The sequence below is a fragment of the Gymnoscopelus microlampas genome (genome assembly GCF_963454915.1).
Source record: "Gymnoscopelus microlampas genome assembly, chromosome: 13".
In the NCBI taxonomy this organism is placed as follows: domain Eukaryota; kingdom Metazoa; phylum Chordata; class Actinopteri; order Myctophiformes; family Myctophidae; genus Gymnoscopelus; species Gymnoscopelus microlampas.
This window is the reverse complement of record NC_139950.1, coordinates 46,867,931-46,891,097: the sequence shown is the minus strand read 5'-3', so window position 1 is coordinate 46,891,097 and position 23,167 is coordinate 46,867,931. Positions and strand designations below refer to the sequence as shown.

General features: G+C 48.9%; 2 protein-coding genes across 2 annotated transcripts in view; both read left to right on the top strand.

The window, feature by feature from the left end:
- Positions 1-8,409: 8,409 nt before the first annotated feature.
- Positions 8,410-15,600, top strand: LOC311058693 (NBAS subunit of NRZ tethering complex-like; the record flags this gene model as incomplete). The annotated part of the gene is made up of 1 exon (XM_084076157.1): positions 8,410-15,600. The coding sequence occupies one exon, from the start codon at positions 8,410-8,412 to the stop codon at positions 15,598-15,600; it is 7,191 nt and encodes a 2,396-aa protein (XP_083932283.1).
- A 7,523-nt stretch (positions 15,601-23,123) lies between these two features.
- LOC311058487 (uncharacterized protein) overlaps positions 23,124-23,167 on the top strand; it is a 2,620-nt gene continuing 2,576 nt past the window's right edge. The window contains exon 1 of the mRNA XM_084075947.1: positions 23,124-23,167. This exon is cut by the window's right edge and continues 65 nt beyond it. Coding sequence (XP_083932073.1) covers positions 23,141-23,167 — 27 coding nt within the window. The 5' untranslated portion in view covers positions 23,124-23,140.

Below are 23,167 nucleotides of genomic sequence, written 5' to 3'. Positions count from 1 at the left end.
TGTAATAATAAATTGGAACCCTATAGCACCCTACTGTATAGCACCCTATTCTGCTCATGTAATAATACATTGGAACCCTATAGCACCCTACTGTATAGCACCCTATTCTGGTCATGTAATAATAGATTAGAACAGCTATAGCACCGAAGTCTGACGTAATTTACGCATCCTACCGGGGTCGCGTCCCCCCCCCCCATTCTGAATTCCTATATAGACGTGTTTAATATCGCGTCAAATAAGAACTGTGTTCCAAAAATAAATAAATGATCCCGGCGGTTTGACTCTTGTGGATATGAAGCATCAACTGTTGGTGAGAAAACGCTAATGTTACTTCCGCCAAATTGGTAAAATGTGTGCCAGAAACAGACTGTATCAAGAGCCACCTCCCTGACTATATCGCAGAGACACCCTTTGCGACGTTGTTCCTGCCAATTTAACCCATGTTAGCTGCATCCCCAGTGGATGGCTCAAGGCTCATGTGGCTGTGCTGCTGAGGTCTTCATCAGCAGAGTGCTGCTGAGGTCTTCTTCATCAGCAGAGAGCCAGTGGAGGTAGTTGTGCAAAATGCAGGTTGTTGGACCGAAGAGGTGATGCACCGAGCTCTCTCCTGTGCACACGCCACTGTGCAGCTAGGACACCAAACGCTCATCCACCGGGCTCGAGACAGTCCATGGTTATTGATCCTGTGCTGCAACTATTGTCTAGAATCAGTGTTCTAGACCGCTCGCCCATTGGGCACGGCACCGTAAATGTGTGTCACATCTCCGCTATACCATGGCAAGCATGACAACATCAACACACTGTCCAATAACCACACAGCTGTGACACATCAGCATGGGGAGAGTCTGGGGAATATATAAATGAACGAGTCAGCCCTGCAACCGACCATTTGTAGACTTGCACCTGTTAGTCGGTGAATAAAGCAATGAAAAAAAGTAGTAAGATAGATTATTTCCTAGGCGGGGTGAAGAAGCGCTTAACTGTCAAATCAAAGACTAAAAGAGATGCGATCCTGGTCAGGACTCCGTCCCCGTCACATCTGGCCAAGAAAGATGCGAACCACCTCGTCAGCCAGACTCTTCCTCCATCACAAGCCCGGTACCTCGTCAGCCCTCTACCGCCGCCGGCATCGTCACAAGCCCGGGGTGAACCACCGCCGTCAGAGAACGTGTCGTTAAAGAAGGCCGTGGAGGAACTCAACCAGAAACTCATCAGGAACAACAATGAACTGCTCGACATGGTCCGCTCACAGGAGAAGATTAAGAGCGTCGAGGAACGGAAGAAGATGGGAGAGAGGGATACAGAGAAAAGGCTGAAAGAGGAGGAAAGGAACGCCGAGTTGATAGCAAACCTCAAGAAGATCAAAGAACTGGAGGAGGAGCAGAGGGAGGAGAAGAAGAAGTGGGAGGAGCAGACTCTCCAGCTGACCAGAGAAAGAGAAGCGCTGTCGCTGAAGTCAGACATGAGGCACGAGATGAGGACCACGGAGAACAAGGTCTTCAAGATGGAGCAGAAGATCAGAGACATACAGGAGGAGAGACGCGAGGAGACCAAGAAGTGGGAGGAGAAAATCCAACTGACGGAAGAGAAGGAGGCGTTGTCGCGGAAGATCCTCTCCGCGGAGCACAAGAACGAGATGGAGATGAAAGACGGTAAAATGAAAGCGACGATTAAAGACATGGAGGAGGAGAGGGGGGAGGAGAGGAGGAGGTGGGAGGACGAGACTCTCCAAGCGACCAGAGAAAAAGAGGACTTGTCACAAAAGGTTCTCTCTGAAGTGCAGAAGGGCGAAGAGCTGAGGAACGAGATGGAGACGGCGGAGAACAAAGTCCTGCAATTGGAACTGAAGATCGAAGCCATGGAGGAAGAGACGAGGGAGAAGAGGCGGAAACGGGAGGAAGAGAGTCTCCAAGTGACCCGAGAGAAGAACGACTTGTTTCAAAAGTTTCTCGGTGAAGTGAAGAAGTTCGAAGACTTGAAGAATGAGATGGAGACGGCGGAGAGCAAGGCGACGAGAATGGAAGAACGTGTCAAGGAGCTGGAGGAAGAGATGAGGGAGGACAGGAACAAATGGGAGGAGAAAATCCAACTGACAGAAGAAAAGGAGGCTCTGTCGCGAAAGATCCTCTCCGCAGAGCACAACAACGAGATGGAGATAACGGAGAACAAGCTACAGAAGATGAACGAGGAAATGGAATACATAGAGTTGGAGAGGATGGAGGAGGGGAAGAGATGGGAGCAGGAGAGCATCCAACTGACCGAAGTAAACAAGGCTTTGTCACTAAGTCTTCTCGCCGAACAGCAGAGGAACGTAAACGGCACGCACGAGATGGATGCAGCGGGGAACAAGATACTGAAAATGGAAGAGACAATGAAAGCGATGGAAGAAGAGAGGAGGGAGGAGAGGACAAAGTGGGACGAGATAATCCATCTGACAGAAGAAGGGGAGGCTCTGTCCCGCGCTGAGCACAGGAACGAGACGGAGATGGTCGAGAACAAGTTGTTGAAAGCAGACGCGAGGATGAAAGACCTTGAAGAAGAGGCAAGGGAGGAGATAGGCCAGCTGACGAGGGAAAAAGAGGCATTGTCGCAGAAGCTTCTCTCCGAACAGCAGAAGAACAAAGACATGAGATACGAGATGGAAATTCGAGAAGGGGACAACAGAGACATGAAGGACAGGATTAAAGGGTTAGAGGACGAGGTCCGTCAGACGGAAGCAGACATGGCCCTGTCGCAGAAGGTCCGCTCCGCGGAGCACCGGGACGGCGAGATGGAGCTCACAGAGAGCAGGCTGCTGGGGATGGAGCAGAGGTTCAAAGACATGGAGGAACAGAGGCGGGAGGAGAGGAACAAATGGGAGCTGGATTGTCTCACGGTGACCCGAGAAAAGGAGGACTTGTTACAAAAGTATCTCTGCGAACTGCAGAAGAACAAAGACACGCGGAGCGAGCTGGAGGCCATGGTGACTAAGCTGACAAAGACGGAGCAGAGGATGAAAGCCATGGAGGATGAGACGAGGGAGGAGAGAAGCCAATGGGAGGAGAGGATGCACCTGACGGAAGAGAAGGAGGCCTTGTCACAAAGGTTCCTCTCCGCCGAGCACAAGAGCGAGATGGACCTGACCGAGAACAGGGCGGTGAAGATGGAGGAGCAGATCAGAGACATGGAAGAGGAGAGCAGAGAGGAGAGGAGCAGATGGGAGGAGGAGAGAACACAGCTGGCGAGAGAGAAAGAGGAGTTGTCCCAAAGGTTCCTCTCCGAACAGAAGAGAAACGAAGACGCGGCAAACGAGATCAGGACGACGGAGAGCAAGTTCTCCAGGATGGAAGAGAAGGTTAAAGCCATGGAGGAAGAGCGGAGGGAGGAGAAGAGGAAATGGGAGGAGAGGATGCACCTGACGGAGGAAAAGGAGGCGCTGTCGCGGAAGTTCCTCTCCACCGAGCACAAGAACGAGATGGAGGTCACCGAGAGCAAGGCGCTGACGATGAAGGAGAAGATGAAACAACTGGAGAAAGAGAGGAGGGAGGAGTGGAAGAAGTGGGAGGAGGAACTCATCAACCTGACGAGAGAAAACGAGGCGCTGTCCGAAAGGTTGGCTTCCGAGGAGGAGAAGAGCGAAGACGTGGCGCGCAAGATGGAGACGATCGAGGGCGAGGTCCGGAAGATGGAAGAGCAGACAAACGTCAGGGAGAAGGAGAGGACGGAGGAGAGGAGCGAGCGGGACGAGGAATGTCTCCGGCTGACCAAAGAAAAAGGGGAGTTGTCACAAAGGCTTGTCTCTGAACAGAAGAAACACGACGACACAACAAACGAGATGAAGACAAGAGAAGAGCACCAGCTGCTGAAACTGGAACAGAGGATCAAGGAGATGGAGGAAGAGAGGAGGGAGGAGAGGAATAAGTGGGAGGAGAGGATGCAGCTGACCAAAGAGAAAGAGGCTCTGTCCCAAAGGTTCCTCTCTTCCGAGCACAAGAGCGAGATGGAAATGACCGAGAGCAAGCTGCTGAAGATGGAGGCGAGGCTTACGGAGATGGAGGAGGACCGGAGGGAGGAGATGAGGCGATGCGAGGAGGTGAGTCTCCAGGTGACCAGAGAGAAGGAGGACCTGCTGCAGAAGTTCCTCTCCGAGGTGCAGAAGTACGAACGCCTGAAAAATGAGATGGAGACAGCGGAGGGCAAAGTGATGAAGATGGAAGAGAAGATCAAAGACATCGAGGAGGACATGCAGGAGGAGAGGAAGAAGTGGGATGAGGAGAAAGTTGAGCTGATGAAAGAAAAGGAGGTTATGTCTCTGAAGTTCTTCTCCGAGGAGCAGAAGACTGAAGACATGATCAAAGGGATGAACGCCACCGAGGAAGTCAAGGTGCCGGGAGAGGAAGATATTCAAGAGATGGAGAGGAACGAGCAGGTGGCAGATATCCGCCATCTGTGCTCCTCGACAGACGTCCATAAACTCACGCTGGACCCGAACACGGCACACAGGAACCTCTCGCTGTCCGAGAACAACGGGAAGGTGACGCGCGTCAGAGACCTTCAGTTTTATGATCAACATCGAGAAAGGTTTGACTCCTGGGAACAGGTCCTGTGCAGAGAGGGTCTGTCTGGACGCTGCTACTGGGAGGTTGAGTGGAGCGGAAGGGTTTCCATAGCACTGACATACCGAGGCATCAACAGGGGAGGAGTGGGTGGCGACTGCGGGCTCGGATTCAACGACAAGTCCTGGTGTCTGGAATGTTACGAGGTTCGCCATTGTAAAAGGTACAGCGTCCGTCACAACAGGGAGACGATCACGCTCCCCGCTTATCCCTCTGGCTCCAACAGAATAGGAGTGTATCTGGACCCTCCCTCTGGTTGTATAACCTTCTACAAAGTGTCCTCTAAGACAAGGACACACCTGCACACCTTCAATGACACGTTCACCGAACCACTCTACCCCGGGTTCACGTTGGGTTCTGAGTCCTCGCTGTCTCTGAGTCACATAGAGGACGTGCCTGGTTGACAGGAGAACACACACACACACACACACACACACACACACACACACACACACACACACACACACACACCTGTCTGTGTGGCATTACGAGTTCTACCAATGACTGACTGGTTTCAGCTGGGGATGGTTCACAGTGACACGCAGGGAAACAGTGGCCGGTTCGATACGGTGAGGCGTTACACCCCTGGACTGTGCTGAGCCAATGAGCGGGATCTTTTCTGGGGAATTAATACTTGCTGTGCATAGAAACAATGAATATGCCCTCTAAAGGCCAGTCCAAATCAATGCAACTCCTTGTAACAAAACCGTCTTAGAGACGGTTGCAGCGGTGTAGACTGACCGGTGCTATTTGGGGATAATGGTTGCAAGGAGTTGGAAGGAGTTGAAGTTGCAAGCAGTTGCCCTGGTGTGGACTGGCCTTTAGTGTAACAGTTTTATTTAGTTTTGTTGCATCCAGTGAGTGCTCAACCAAGGAACATATGGCAGCCAAGTACATCGTAACCAGAGGCCGGAGGATGCCGATGCTGGCACATAGGACGGAGCTGTCCAGCCCCGACAGACAAACTAAGCGGCCAGAAAGAGGATGCCGTCACAAGATCAGCAGCCAGCGCCGAGTCGGGTTGGGTCTCCACAAAGCCCAGGCAAAGCAGGCCAGCCCAATGTAAGATAATGTAACTGGTTCTTATGCTAAGCCACTAAAACACTCTAATCTTAGATAATTCTACAAGCTCAAAACGGTGCGTTTTGAGGTTGTAGATCAGCTATGTTTGCAGAATGTTCTCCCCGGAATAGGCTTGCGACGCGTTATGAGCATGTAGGTTGGCTAGTGTAGGTGAATCTCCCACCCCCCAGAATAAACTTGCTGGGGTTCAAGTGGTTACTGTAAGGGAATCCATGTTTCCAACCTTATGTACTAAGGTAGGACTCGAGACATGAATGTTGGTCAATGTTGAGAGACCTCATATATTTTCCTTTTTTTCTTTTTCTCTGTCTTGACTTCACTCGAGACTCAGTATATGTGCTGTTCATCTTTCCAACTGTGCTCCTCACGTTGACCCAAAGGGCGTTGCTCAGTGCTGGAGAAGTCTGTTGGCATACAGGTTACAAATGGCCTTGCCAATGTCCCTTTAGGGCGGTGGCATACCGGTTACACATGGCCTGTCCCATTGATTAGGGCGGTGGCTTTGGTTTAAGGTTGTTGTTTTTTTTCTTCATAATAATTTGATCACTTCAGAGACTATTCACTATACGTACCTTTAATTAGTTACTCACTGTATGATCACTATATGTACCTTTAATTAGTTACTCACTGTGTATGATCACTATATTGTACCTTTAATTAGTCACTCACTGTGTATGATCTACTCTCTCACAGTACACTATGACTGTAAACTATAACTCCTCTCTATTTCCTACTATATCTTCTCCTATACTCCCACTCTTTCGCCGATCAACTCGCTGTATCTTCACCTACTTCCACCTATATCTTTACCTCCACGCCCTCTCTATCTATAATATATATACATATATATATATCACTCACTCTTACTATGTAAATATATCCCTCACACACACTGTATAAAACACAGTCAAATATCAAAATAACTCACACAAACTCTCTCAGATGAACTGTCTCAAACTCACAACTATACAACTTTCTCTCACTGACTCACTCAAATCAAGGAACGAGACGGAATCAATCACTCAATCAAACTATCACGCAGCTATACTCACTCAAACTAACACTCAAAATCTATCTCTTATCTCTCAAATTATCTCTCTCTCTGTAACACGCTCTCTCGCTTGATCGGCTCTAAACTCAATACAGGTTTTGGATGCACAGAACGAACGCTCCGTGTGGCCCCCTTTTCAAGGTTTCGGTTCGGTCATGTGACTTTTCCGCCTTGGCTGTGAGCTGTGTGAACGATATTAACCCACAACCTCCCGGAGGACCTAATTTAACATAAACCACTGAAAAGACCCTGTCCCCTGTAGATCTACGGGATCGGCGATGAACGGTTGGATTTTATATCCCGTAGATCTACGGGAGTGAATGTGTTAAAGACATTCGGGAGTGAAAGTGTTAAAGACAATTAAATATTTCGTCACAGGAACGACAACCTCCATCCTCCAACCACAGCCTGTAGTACACTCTGAACCACAGACTGTAGTACACTCTGAACCACAGCCTGTAGTACACTCTGAACCACAGCATGTAGTACACTCTGAACCACAGCATGTAGTACACTCTGAACCACAGCCTGTGTAGTACACTCTGAACCACAGACTGTAGTACACTCTGAACCACAGCCTGTAGTACACTCTGAACCACAGCCTGTGTAGTACACTCTGAACCACAGCCTGTGTAGTACACTCTGAACCACAGCCTGTGTAGTACACTCTGAACCACAGCCTGTGTAGTACACTCTGAACCACAGCCTGTGTAGTACACTCTGAACCACAGCCTGTGTAGTACAGTCTGAACCACAGCCTGTAGTACACTCTGAACCACAGCCTGTAGTACACCCTGAACCACAGACTGTAGTACACTCTGAACCACAGCCTGTTGTACACTCTGAACCACAGCCTGTGTAGTACACTCTGAACCACTGCCTGTAGTACACTCTGAACCACAGCCTGTGTAGTACACTCTGAACCACTGCCTGTAGTACACTCTGAACCTGTCATGATCAGCCCTAAGGTCCCTCAACAGATGGTGATATGTACCATAGACCTGTCTTGGTGTCAAAAAAGGGTGAACCCATAATGAGCGATTGTGTTTTTTTTGTGCGATCCCCGCTGATCCAAGCTGTAAGAACCTTAAGACTATATATATCGATTTTGACATTAATATAACAATGTCAAAATCGATACAATACATTTACGAGGGTCTTGATCTAAGGCTATCATGATTGCATGGCAATACCAATGATTCAGAATGTGTTCTTCCATATGACAGACTGAGAGTACAGCCTAGTAATATTAAACTGACCTTAAAATCAAGAACAAAATAAAACCAATGAAACATGTAATAATAATAATATATAAGACTATAATTGGTCCCAGACTATTTCAGTGGACCTATAACTATACGTGCTGTAGCTACATTAAGAGAGAAATGTGTGCAGAAAATAACACCTGCGCAAATTGACATTATTAAACAATGCATGGCAATGCTTTGTGTTGTGTTGTGTTGTGTGTTATGTCAGACCAGAGCTCTGGTCAGTGTATATAAGCTGTTGAAGGTTGGAATGTTTAAGGTGTTGAACTGAATGACAGGTGTGGATGTAGAAGAGATAGAAGTAATGATGGATAGACAGACTGAGAAATAGAGAGACAGAGAGAGACAACAGACTGAAAGACAAGAAGAGGGACGACAGACAGAGACAACAGAACGTCGGTAAACAGTAAACATGGCGGATGAGAGCAATGTTGGTGAAGATGAAAACATTTTATATGATTTACTGATCAATGCAGAATGGCCACCAGAAATGGACACCCAGCTCCGTGTAAACAAGGAGCAGACACGCTCTGGTATTGCGGAGGCGTTCCGTTCATTCCTTCACTTCCTGCCGTACCGTCCCTTCAGCTCCCGTCTGCCTCCTGGTCTCGTCCGGTTGGCCAACAAGCAGATCACATGGCAGCTAGAGCTGGCAAGTAACGGCAAACTGTTGGCCGTCGTTCAGGACCGCTGTGTGGAGATCAGATCTGCAATGGATGACTTTGGATCGACCGTTGGGAAGTGCCGGGTGCCCAGGGACCCTGGCGGCCCACAGTTGCGCAGGGTGGCATGGAGCCACGACTGCACCCTGCTGGCGCACGCCGACAGCACGGGAACCGTTCGTATCTTTGACCTGACGGGCGACGAGCTCTTCGCCATCCCGCCGGTGGTCAGTTTCCCGGGAGATATCAGCTGTGCTGCGGCGGGCCTGTTCTTCCTGGAGTACACGGCGAACGCCCAGTGGTTTGGGGAGCTCCTTGTAATCACCTACGGGGGCAGGCTGAAGAGCTACCTGCTCGGAACCAATCAGAGCTTCCGGGAGAACCACAGCTTCAGTTTCAGCGCTGACTACTCCCGAGGTATCACCTCGGCCACGTACCACCCTGGACACCGGCTGCTGCTGGTTGGAGGCTGTGAATCTGGGGACGGCGGCGGGTCCAGGGCGTCACGCTGTGGGATCACGGCCTGGAGGATTCTGTCTGGGTCCCCGTACTACAAGAAGATCACCTGCCATGAGGATGATGGCGGTGCTACTCAGAGGAAGGCCCTGCCCTGCTTCAGGGTTTTCTCTAGACGAGGAGTTGAAGAGGACGGCGTGTTCCGTTTCAGTCTGGGTCCTGGCGGCAGACTGCTTGCTGCGATTCACTTCTCTGGCCGCCTGTCTCTGTGGGAGGTCCCCTCACTCAGACAGAGAGCCGCCTGGAGCCAAGAACAACAGCCGGGATTTGAGGACATCAACCCAGAGTGGGAAGCTTCACTGAAGAAAAGGAAGAAACTAAAAGAAAAGGAACAGTACCACCCACTGTCGGATGTGAGCTGGTGGAGCGACAACGCCTTGATCCTGGCTCGCTGCTCCGGGTCCCTCAGCGTCTCCTCTGTCGGGAGCCTCCAGAACCTCCTGGGCAAGTCATGCGAATGGTTAGAACCCGCGCCACGCCTCACCGCCGCACACGGCGGCCGCTTCCTCGGCCTGGAGTGTGAGTTGCAGCCGGCGCAGAAGAAGAGCAGCCGCCTGGGCAGCAGCCCAAGTGGCGAGTCGGACTCCGACTCTAACGATGACGATGAGTCACCCGAGGATCGCTACCTTGCCTACGTCAAGCTGGGCCTTTACTACATGACGGAGATGGATTGCTTCGCCCCGCCGCCACGCAAGCGGCCGCGCATTCTGGTCAAGAACTACCGGCTGGTCAGCCTGAGGTCCACCACACCCACGGAGCTTTACCAGAGAAAGATTGACCATGAGGAGTATGGTGAGGCCCTGGCTGTGGCACAGGCCTATGACCTGGACACCGACCTGGTGTACCAGAGACGGTGGAGAAAGAGCTCCGCCGGCATCGCCTCCATGCAGGACTACCTGAGAAAGATCAGGAAGCGTTCGACGGTGCTGCACGAGTGTGTGGAGCGAGTCCCTGAGAACGTGGACGCAGCCAAGGAGCTGCTTGAGTACGGACTCAAAGGAACCGACCTACAGGCCCTCATCGCCATAGGCAACGGAGAGGATGGGGGCAGGTTCACAATGACCGAGGACGCAGACTTTAACAACCTTTCTCCATACCAGGACTTCCTGTCGGCCGAGGAGGAGCTAGAGAGGAAGGAGAGGGAGATGGAGAGGAAGGAGAGACGGAACAGAAAGAGACGAGCGCTGCTGGCCCAGGTGGACTTCAGCAGGATGACTCTGGAGCAGAGGGAGCTGTGCCTGACCCGACTGAAACTACTCTCGTATCTGGACCGTTTGGCCACGTACGAAGAGATACTGGGCGGCCCTCATGCTGCCGAGGAGAGATTCGATGCAGAGTTCTTCCATAAATTCCGCAGTCAGAATATCGTTCTTTCTGCGAGAAACTACGCCAGGGAGAGCAACGTGCAGGCCCTAGAAGTTCTGTTCACATATCACGGAGCAGACTTACTGCGACATCGCCTGTCGATACTCTGCAACCTCCCAGAAACCACCTCTCCACACCAGTACGCCGCCCTACTGCCAGAGGCCTGTCTGGATGACAGTGGAGAGAAGCTGTGCGCTCCATGGATCGAGCAAAGACACAGAGAAATGGACTGGTGTGAAGCCGAGGAGTGTAGAGCGGTGTTGGACCAGACGCCCAGTGACGACAATTACCACAGTTTCCTGTATGAAGAGGCTCCAGAGCTGCTGAGGTTCCGTACGCTCACACCCTCCATCCAGCTGCTGACCGACTGGTACCTGAGCAGAGCTCAGGCCATCGAGTCCAGCTCCAGACAGGTGGACTGCGCCCTGGCACTGGCGAGTCTGGGAAAGAAGCGCAAAATCCCCGGACTGGAGCTCTTGTGCGATGACTTGGTCACAATGGACACTCTGGTGTACGAGACGTTGTGCGAGCCGAGCGTGACACTTCTGGACTTACAGCGACTTGGTGAGGTCAACAAGCTCCGCCTCCTCATGAACAATTCCAGCCCCGAGCGCTATGTGAACGACGTTCTCCAACGGATGATGCCGTTCTTACATCGCTGTGAGAGTCGGGCGGATGGCAAGTCCAACGCTCTGCTCAGAGAGTACCTGGTCGATCTGGCCCGGCGAGACCTCTCCTTGCCTCTGACCATCTTCCAGCATTCCAAGCCCGACTGCCAGCAGAAGATCGTAGGGGACTCGGACCAGCTGTTGGCCTTGGCTCTGCAGTGCATTTACAGCAGCGAGAGAGACGATCAGCTCAGCCTGTGTTATGACATCCTGGAGTGCCTGCCGGAGAGGGGCTACGGGCCGGAGCCGGACGCCACCTCGTCCCTCCACGACCAGGTGGACCGACTGGAGAAACATCTCGGCGTGGTGGGGGTGCTGGAGAAGCACGGCCTTCAGAAACCCGTCTCCTATATACAGAACAGTCAGAACAGCGAAGAGGAAGCTCGCCACCTGATGTTCACACTCTGTCGCCACGCCGGGCGCAGAGACCCCCCAGCCAGCGAGGCGGAGTGGCGGGGTCTCCTCCTGGACATGTTGGACATGCAGCAGGACATCTACGCCTGCCTGGAAGCAGAGACGTGTCACCGGGTTCACGTGGAGTCCCTGCTGTGCTCGGGCCGCGCGGAGAACGTCCGCCTGGCGGGGAACTTCATGCACTGCTCAAAGGTCAGCCGGGTCGCGCCAGTCAGCCAGTCCTTACGGAGTAAAGGTCAAATGCTGAAAGTGGCCTACGACAGGAGTGTGGAGCTGGTGCTGGCTGCAACCAGAGAATACTTCAACTCCTCCACTTCGCCGACAGACCCCTGTATGGACCTGGCCAGGGCCGGCCTCCAGCTCATCACAGACCGTCCCCCGGCCATCCGGGAGGAACTGGACCTCATCGGCGCCCTCGGTCGGCTGGAGGACTTCGGCGTGAACATGCTGCCGCTTCAAGTGCGTCTGCGGTCAAACCGGCTGTCTGTGGTGGAGGAGTGCGTCTCTCGGTGTTCTACAGCCTACAAACAGTCTGCTACGCTGCTGCATCTGGCGGCACTCCTCCGGGTTGCGGGAGATGACGAGGCTAAGCGTAAGGGTCAAGTGTTGACCCTGCTGGCGGAGCACGCTCTCCGGCGTCTGGACTTCAAGACCTCCTATGTCCACTGTCATAACCTCATGGCCGTAGGCTACGGTCTGGGCTGGGAGGTGAGCAGCCTGCTCGGGCAAAGCGAGGGCTTCACAGACCTGGGGGCCCGTGAAGAGCTGCTGGCGTTCTCCCTCGCCCACTGCCCCCCTGACGACATCCTCCCCCTCCTGGCTGCCTCCAGCGATCTACATTCTCGGGTGTTATACCAGGCGGTCAACAATCAGATGGATCCCACCAACGCCCAGAGAAGACGGGACGGAGATGAGACCGACTTCCCTCGTATCGGTGCTCCAAGCCTGGCTTTCTCTGTCGGAGCAGCGACCACTGTGGCAACGACCATCGAAGTCCTGGCCACCACGGGACTGACCACCAAGGCTGCCCAGACCGGAATCACAGACAACTGTTTGTTGAAAGACTCGCTCAACTACCTCCGGCCGATTCACGGTCAAGGCTCCGGCTCCGGTGACCAGGAAGGGGCGGCGGGTGAGAACGCCGACCTGGAGAAACAGGGCTGCGGCCCGTTCTACCAGGAGCTGTTGGACGATCCGTATGTAGACCCGAGTCAGGACATGTACTCTGGTGGCGTGCCTCGGGAGAATGTCGCCGTGGTTCTGCTGAGGACCGGCAAACTGGCCGAAACGAAGACCGAAGGACGGTCGCCCTTCTCCTCTACAGAGGTGTTGTTGCAGCTCGCTAACGAGGCTTTTGCCAGGGACCTGACGCTGGCTCTGGCCTATCTGCTGGCCCTGCCACAGGTGTTGGACGCTAACAGGTGTTTTGAGAAGCAGAGCCAGTCTGCCGTGTCCCTGCAGCTGGCTGTATACTATTACTCCTTACTGATATACTCCTACCTGGTGCCCTGTTTCAAGGACAAGACTCGTTCCCTCTATCGGGCCGACCCCAGGTTGTTGATCCCATTGGTCACCCGACACGTGTCGGCACACTCTGATTGGCCGGAGGAGTTGGAAAAGCTGATAGGCCAGCTGCGGTCGTACAACGAGCGTCTGACAGAACTGACCCAAACTCAAGTGCTCCGAGGTCTGTGCCGCGGCGTGGACATCCGGCGGTTCAACGCTGACTCCGAATACAAGAAGGAGAGCATTCTGGGCCTGGCGGAGACCCTGGACGACGGCGTGTACAGGACCTCTCTGTGTCTCGCCCAACGCTACACCATCCCTCTGTGGGAGGTCTACATGACCCAGCTGGAGTTCCTCTTCACGGACAGCGGCCTCTCCACCAAGGACATCGAGAAGCGGAGCAAGTCTCTGGGGCTGTTTGAAATGCTGAAGGCAGAACCATGGGCCTTCCACAACCACATGACCAAGTATGTCTTGCCCAACGTGGAGGGCACCGACCTGGGCCGCCTGCTCTACTACTACACCCTGCTGGAGGCCGCCGGCTGTGAGGCCTGCACCGCCGGCCGCATCACGCTTCACTCCCACGTCAAACTACTCAAGAAGCTCCGCGCCGTCGCCAACGGACTGGACTACCGCAAGCTGGCCGACGGATCCTCAGACCCGTTGGCCGCTCTGGATCCGGTCCTGACCAGCCAGAACGTGTTGTCACTCTCCAAACTGGCCCACCTCCTGCCCGTGCCTGGCGGGGGAGGGGCCACACTTCTTTCCGCCAGTGCGGTGCACGGCGTGTGGCTGCAGAGGCTCTTCTGGAGGGGAGACCCCCAACTCCTGAAGAGACCCCCGCAGAGCGACCAGGACTTCCTCCACGCGTACGACATCTGCAGCAGATACCTGGAGAGACTGAGCCCCGCCCACGCCGTCCACTTCCTGGATGACATCACGCTCTCCCCCGCGGCGGCCGATCGGCTGAGCGTCCAGGCGCGAAGTGAGGTGGTTGGGCGAGCCGGCACCGCCCTGTGTCAGCTGGGGGAGAAGTGGAAGAGGAGGGGAGTGGAGGAGGACCACGGCAAGCAGGAAGGGACAAACCCAGCCATGCTGACTTTTGACCAGGAAGGGCCAAACCTAGCCGTGTTGACCTTTGACCAGGAAGGGACAAACCCAGCCGTGTTGACCTTTGACCAGGCCATCGCCCACCTGCAGCGTTCACAGGCCCACCTGGACACGCTAGGCCACGCCTTCATCCTGTCGCTCAGAGACAGCCGCCAGGCGAGGCTACGAGGCTACGGCCGAGCATACGACCACTCCCGCTCCAAGAGGTCTGAAGTGCATGAGCTGGCGGTCACCATGGCGACCGACGGACAGCCGCTGGAGCTAATCGGAGAGCTGCTGGCCGTTACGCCCCCGGACTTGGGCCTGTCGGTCCGAAGCGTCCTGCACGACGCCGTGCAGAGAGTGGTGTCTGCGCTCGGTAGCGAGGCAGACGCCCTGGTGAATTACCCACAACCCCTTGGGGCGCTGGAGGCCATGGTGAGCGCCGTGCACGACGCAGCACAGAGTGGCGACGGCCCGGTGGTGACCTCGGACCACCTGCTGGCTTGGTTGCGACCGTTCTGCGGCGACGCTGCCCTGCCGGTACGACGTCGCTGCGACGTTCTGCAGATCCTAGAGAACAGCTTCGGCCTCGGAGACGTAGACATCGTTCTACTGCTGCTCCACCGGACCCGGGACGTCTTGGGAGACGCACGGCGAACGGTGGAGACGGAGGACGTGGAGAACGAGGTTGGGCGACGCGCCCTCTTCCGGGAGCTGCTGGAGGCCGCCCGGACATGGGAGGAGTTTTGGACGCTCGCGCTCCTCCTCCGGGCGTGGCCGCCCATGCCGACGACGACGGAGGACGAGGAGTCGTCCGACCCCTGGGTGGCGTTGACCTCCGCCCTGCTGACACACTGCCCCCGGTGGGAGGAGGGAGAAGCGGAGGCGGGACGGCGGGTGTTGTTGATGATCCGCTCCCTCTACGGCACCAGGCACCGGCTCCCTGAGCGAAGCGTCCGCCAGGCGGCTGCTCTGCTCCTGACCCGGCCGGGCCTCCTGCTGGACGGCTTGAAGCTGATGGCCGAGAGCGGAGACCCTCAGCTCCTCCAGATGACCCTGGATCAGGTCAACGGCATGACGCCAGACGCAGCCGCCGCCGCTTCCTGCGACTCGGAGCTCCTCTCCCTCCTCCTGGATGCCGGGCTCCTGGTGGGCTGCGTCTCCTCGGCCCTCTACCCCCCGCTGGTCTCCCTGCTCCTCTCTGAGCCGGAAGACGAGGACGAGGGGAGGAGGTGGGACGTGGAGGAGGTGGCTGCCCAGCTGCTGGCGGGGGGACGCGGGCCGGAGGCGGGCTCTCTGCTCCTGGCCCACCGTGGGAGGAGCCACCAGTCACATGGTACGTTTGGCTCTGCACTGGCCGCCCTCAGGAAGTGGCTCTGAGCTGAGGAGTACTGGTACGAGTACTGGTAGTACTGTACTGGTGAGGGAGGGATGGAAAGAGCTGGTCAACAGATCGTCTGTGATGCCCCAAAGACCCTCCGGGGTTATGGGATAGGTGAGGTGAGGAGGTAGTACTGGTAGTACTAGGGACGGGACCCAGACGGCTTTAGCCCAGGGGTCTTCAACAGGGGGTCCGGGACCCCTAGGGGGTCCTCAGAGTTACTACATGGGGGCTTCCTAATCTTTGTGCGATAGGATCATTTTTTTACATTCATGAACCACTTAAGCCCCAGCATCCCTGTTCTGAGGAGAACTGTATTTATTTAGATATGATCGGCTATTCTCTGCAAAGAGGTTTGGTTTAGAGGGAATACAAGAACAGACTAATTACAGAGTGAAAGGTCAAGTTTACCAGGTATCGAGGGTTAAAATTGGTCTGAAAATACACATGAACATGAATCCAAAATACACTGATGATCGTTCTGACAAACCAAATGAAATACAGCAAAGCAGGGACCCCCTCAGGGACCCCCCTGTTGCAGATTACATTTTTTCATTTAGTTTGAACACAAAGTGTGTCAATGTTTAAACATTAAACATAAAATGTTTAAACATTTTCCAATTTCTATCAGGTACAGCGTAATACGTCCAAATACCACTAGAGGTAGACATACCCCCGTCCCAAGAAACATTTCAGTCCCATCAGCGTGCATACAGTGAATGTTACAGTATGTCCACTTCTCAAGCAAGAACCAAATGGACCCTTGTGGGTCTGTAACTCTGAGAGTGTACAGATGGTAAGGGTCCATTTGGTTTCATTTGTACCCTCATGGAGTAAAATAAACAGTGATGATTTTTCAGTGTAGATTAGCTCACAGAGATAAAGAAAATGGTCAAATGGGGGTCTAATTTGTTAACTTGGTCTTTGAAATTCAACATTACTTAGTGAATTTCAAAGACCCTCTGGTATATGCATAAACCTACATTACATCATAATCCAGGGGTCTTCAAGGTTTTTCAGGCCAAGGACCCCTTGAATGAAAAGCGTTATTTCTAACATGTTAGAATTAGACAACAAAGTCAACAACAACAAAAAAGAAAATAGCAATCTATATTGACCGTCTTCCGCTGTGGGTTTTGTCCCCACCAACTTCTGTTTGGGATCAGTGTTGCCAGATTGTGTGAGAGAAATAAGCAACCAGGTCTATGAAACAAGCCCATTTCATAGACCACCTTTCTAAAAAACCTTATGTTGGTACACCTTTCCATGTGAAGGACCCCAAAGATGTATTTGGCCACGGACCGAGTGCCGCGCTATGAGCTTGTATGTTTGCTATTTTTGAATAGCCAAAGTATAAGATAATAGTTAATATTTTTGAATAGCCAAAGTATAAGATAATAGTTAATATTTTTGAATAGCCAAAGTATAAGATAGGAGTTAATATTTTTGAATAGCCAAAGTATAAGATAATAGCTAATATAATAGTTAATATGTAAAATGACATATGCTTTCCTCGTCTGAATGTGTTAAGGATCAATCTTTTTTTGACTGTTAGTTCTTGTTTGAGTTGACCTTTGACCTGGGCCCAGGGTTTGCTTTGTTTACAAATGCCTAATAAAAATATAAAGATACAGCTTTCTCCAACAACAAACACACTCATTGCCTATGTATTTCAATGTGACACGTTCAATGCCTATGTATTTCAATGTGACACGCTCAATGCCTACTGTATGTATTTCAATGTGACACGCTCAATGCCTACTGTATGTATTTCAATGTGACACGCTCGATGCCTATGTATTTCAATGTGACACGTTCAATGCCTATGTATTTCAATGTGACACGCTCAATGCCTATGTATTTCAACTAGATTTACTTTTGGTACTTTAGGTATATTTTGATGCCAATACTTGTACTGTACTTTTTACTCAAGTAACATTTTGAACACAGGCCTTTTACTTGTAACAGAGCACTTCTACATTGTGGTATTGATACTTTAATTAAGTAAAAAATGTCAGTACTTTTTCCACCACTGCTTTTAGCCTAGAAACCCGCTCACCCGCTCGAGTCTACAAAATGCCTTCTATGGTGGATGAACAGCGTGCCATCGAGGCTGAGCTTCTCTCCATCTCAAGCCCATGGTGGATGATCTACTCCAGCCAGGATCGCCTGTTCTCCATGGAAGCAGGGCTGTATCAGCCATTGGGCCGCCGGGGGCGTGGCCCAGGTGCCCTTGGCTCTCAGGGGCCCTTCGGGGGAACTGGGCCGCGCAGCATATCAACAATTTACTAAATTGAGATGTATAGGTCAATCAGAACTTTCTTAAGCTAAATGAGGATAAAACAGAAGTTCTCATAATTGGCTCCAGTGAGCAGAGAGAATCAAGTAGACTTGGTAACCTGGCTGTAGAAAGTAACACCACAAAGAACCTGGGGGTTATTATCGATTCTGAATTGAATTTTAATACACACATTAATCATGTCACCAAGATTGCTTTCTTTCATCTTAGAAATATTGCGCGAATTAGAGACTATCTGTCGTTAGACGATGCAAAAACGCTGATCCACGCTTTTGTTTTCTCTCGGCTTGATTACTGCAACGCACTCTACTCTGGCCTGCCTAAGAAAACAACTGACAGATTACAACTTGTTCAAAATGCGGCAGCCAGAATTTTAACTAAAACTAGGATGAGAGAACATATCACTCCAGTTCTAGCTTTACTACACTGGCTCCCGGTTGTTTTTAGGATTGATTTTAAAATTATTTTAATAGTTTATAAAGCTCTAAATGGTCTGGCACCTTCCTACCTCTATGACTGCCTAGAGAGATATGTTCCAAACCGGCCCCACAGGTCTTCAAGTGCTGACCTCAAGTGCTCGAGGTGCCTACAATGACATATAAAAAATACGGTGAAGCAGCATTCTGCTTTTACGGACCGACAGTGTGGAATAAACTCCCATTACACCTAAGACAGGCAGCCTCTGTCGATAGCTTTAAAGCACAGCTCAAGACCTATTTCTTCACTCTTGCTTTTAGCTGATTTTTTGGTTGATTTTTAAGTCCTCAGTGTATTGCCTATTTTAATGTTGTTATGCTTTTGCTTTTATTTTATTTTATTATTATTATTACTCTCCGCAGGAGAGTATTGTTTTCACTTTCTAAATATGACACACCGATTGGTCAAGCCTCACGTGACACGTGACAATACGGTGAAATACTGTATAAATACATGGCGTCAAAGTGAGGTAAGACAGGAACCATCACGAAATGGCTGCATGGCTGATACATAATTGGCAGATAGGACAGATAGGACACTTATATAGACAGGAGGGATATGACACCTACACAGACGGATAGGACACTTACAGTACACAGACAGGACGGATAGGACACTTATACAGACAGGACGGATAGGACACTTATACAGACAGGACGGATAGGACACTTATACAGACAGGACGGATAGAACACTTACACAGACAGGACGGATAGGACACTTACATAGACAGGAGGGATATGACACTTACACAGACAGGACGGATAGGACACTTACAGTATACAGACAGGACGGATAGGACACTTACAGTATACAGACAGGACGGATAGGACACTTACAGTATACAGACAGGACGGATAGGACACTTACACAGACAGGACGGATAGGACACTTATACAGACAGGAGGGATAGGACACTTACACAGACAAGACGGATAGGACACTTATACAGACAGGACGGATCGGACACTTATACAGACAGGATGGATAGGACAGTTAGAACATAAGAATTAGAACATTCCCAACATTCCCAACACAAGTCTGGTAAGAGTGAGGTAAGACAGGAACAATCACGAAATGGTTGAGAAATGGCGGATACTGTAACAATTGGATAGGACACTTACACAGACAGGACGGATAGGACACTTACACAGACAGGACGGATAGGACACTTACATAGACAGGACGGATAGGACACTTATACAGACAGGAGGGATAGGACACTTATACAGACAGGACGGATAAGACACTTATACAGATAGAACATTCCCAACATTCCCAACAGCGGAGAGTTGTGCTCCGAGGAGCACTTTTTCTAGTTTTATTTTATTTTTGTTTGCTTTATTGTTAAATTGACTGTAACTGTATTCTTGCTCTGTAAAGCACTTTGCGCTGCATTTCATGTCATGAAAGGTGCTATACAAATAAAGTTTATTATTATTATTATTATTATTATTATCAACTATCAAATGTGTGGGCCCCTCCTCTGTAATTACAGCAGTGACTCTCATAAAAAAAAAAGCTATAAGGATAGTTAATAAAGCTGATTACAGAGAACCAACAAACCCACTCTTTATCAAACTGAACACACTGAAATTTAAGGACTTGGTTGATTTCAGTGTATTATGTTTATTTTATGTATTTCTTTTTGTCTTTTAACAGTGTTCGAAATAAATAAACAATCAATCAACTAGGGTATTGGCTCCTCTCTGCTACAGCTGGCACTGTATATTATTATTACGGGAAACAGAAAAAAACTAACAAAACAACCTTTTCAAATGCAAGCCGATCCGTGTGAATAAAAGCATAGAGAAGGAAATGTTATCCGATCTTTGTGAATAAAATGATAGGGACAGCTTTGGAAACATTGTGGAAATAATATGTTGACCTGATAAGTTTTCCAAGCTGACATTGATTCTTCATCTTGATTATGATCAAACTTTCTGGGACAGATTGTTGTTGGTGTTTTAATGGAAGAGAAGAGCGTAATGTCATTTTATTTATGTTTGGTTTATTTCATCATCCTGTCTTATTTTATTAAAAATTGTATTTCTAAATATTATTTGAATAAGCAATAAGGGATAGGACTAGATACGTTTTCAACTTCATCCTATGCCCTTTTCGAACACCCCAGAGTACATGTATTTGTTTTCATATTTTTATAATTCTTATTTTTAAGTGTATTATGTTTATTTTATGTATTTCTTTTTGTCTTTGAACAGTGTTCGAAATAAAAAACAATCAACTTGGGTATTTGCTCCTCTCTGTTACAGCTGGCTGTATATTATTATTACGGGAAACAGAAAAAACAAACAAAACAACCTTTTCAAATGCAAGCCGATCCGTGTGAATAAAAGCATAGAGAAGGAGATTTTATCCGATCTTTGTGAATAAAATGATAGAGACAGCTTTGGAAACTTTTTGGGAATAATATGTTGACCTAATAAGTTTTACAAGCTGACATTGATTCTTCATCTTGATTATGATTAAACTTTCTGGGACAGATTGTTGTTGGTGTTTTAGTGGAAGAGAAGAGTGTAATGTCTTTGTATTTGTGTTTAGTTTATTTCATCATCCTGTCTTATTACATTTAATAAAGCTATTCATTCATTAATGTCATTGTATTTATGTTTAGTTTATGTCATCATCCTGTCTTATTACATTTAATAAAGTTATTTATATCAATTATTTCCTGTTTTCATAATATTTTACATAGATTTTAGGACTAGATACATTTTCAACTTCATCCTATGCCCTTTTCGAACACCCCAGAGTACATGTATTTGTTTTCATATTTTTATAATTCTTATTTTTAAGTGTTTAAGTGTATTTTTAAATGTTTATTTTATGTATTTCTTTTTGTCTTTTAACAGTGTTCGAAATAAATAAACAATCAATCAACTTGGGTATTGGCTCCTCTCTGCTACTGTTGGCACTGTATATTATTATTACGGGAAACAGATACAACAAACAAAACAACCTTTTCAAATGCAAGCCGATCCGTGTGAATACAAGCATAGAGAAGGAAATGTTAGTGTGTTCGTGTGCGTGCGTGAGCGCGCGCGTGCGTGCGTGCGTGTGCGTGCGTGTGTGTGTGTGTTCTTCAGGAAGAGGAGAAAGGGGAGGACGGATTTAAGAAGATATAAGGGGGTTGTTTCTACTGTTCTGTCCACCTGCCCACACACACACACACACACACACACACACACACTCAGACACAGACACACACACACACACACAGACCCACTTCTAGCTGCAGCCATGAAGACCACTGCTGTAATGGTTCTTGTCTCTGCTCTACTGGGTACCATGGTTACCAGTTGCGTTGATGAGGAAACACCTGCTGACAACTTCAACCCCGAGCTGGTGAGAGAGAATGTTTCATTTGTTTCTATTAGTTTTATTTGGTTTTGACTTTTTTTCTATTTCAATTCAGTTTTAATTGAAAACAAACGTAAAGCCTGGTTTGCTGGTTTGATAAGGCTTGGTTTGATTTCTTTATTTATTTGGTTTTGACTTTGACTTTTACAGCCGGGTTGCTGGTTTGTTAAATGGCCAGTGGTGGAAAGGAAGTACACTTTTTTTTTTATTAAGTAAAAGTATCAACACTGCAATGTATAAATACTCCGTTACAAGTACAAGTCAGGAATCCAACATTTTACTCGAGTAAAAGTATAAAGGTATTGATATCAATATGTACTTAAAGTACCAAAAGTAGAAAGTCATTATGCAGAATGTCCCATTTCACAAGTTTTCAAACCTATAAACATCTTTTGAAAATAGCAGATCTACAAGCTCACAATGCGTCACATTGCGAGCCATTGTAGACTTTTACTTAACAGAGTATGTTTACATTGCAGTATTGATACTTTTACTTAAGCTAAAAAAAAAAGTGAGCATTTTTTTTGTTCACCACTAGTTGGTTTAATGATGTAAACATTTAGTTGGTTTATTGATATAAACATTTAGTTGGTTTAATGATATAAACATTTAGTTGGTTTAATGATGTAAACATTTAGTTGGTTTATTGATGTAAACATTTAGTTGGTTTAATGATATAAACATTTAGTTGGTTTAATGATATAAACATTTAGTTGGTTTAATGATATAAACATTTAGTTGGTTTATTGATGTAAACATTTAGTTGGTTTATTGATGTAAACATTTAGTTGGTTTAATGATATACACATTTAGTTGGTAAATGATATACTGTAAACATTTAGTTGGTTTAATGATATAAACATTTAGTTGGTTTATTGATATAAACATTTAGTTGGTTTAATGATATAAACATTTAGTTGGTTTAATGATATAAACATTTAGTTGGTTTAATGATATAAACATTTAGTTGGTTTATTGATATACACATTTAGTTGGTTTAATGATATAAACATTTAGTTGGTTTATTGATATAAACATTTAGTTGGTTTAATGATATAAACATTTAGTTGGTTTAATGATGTAAACATTTAGTTGGTTTAATGATGTAAACAGTTATAATATGTAGCTTGTATTTGTTACAAATATAATTAAAGGCATGTAATTTATTATTTACTGATTAATAAAACAAAAGTTAAAATATGGAGATAAGAGGTTTCTGTACGACAGCAACGATATGTAGAGAGAGGGGGGTCCCTGCTTCATCTCTGTCTCTCTCTCTCTCTCTCCCTCCCCCCCTCTCTCTCTCTCTCTCTCTCTCTCAGATGGCTGGTACGTGGTACATAGTGGGCGTGGCTACCTGGAAACCCATCCCCGTAATCCCCATGGTTGAAAACGTGACGACCGTCATC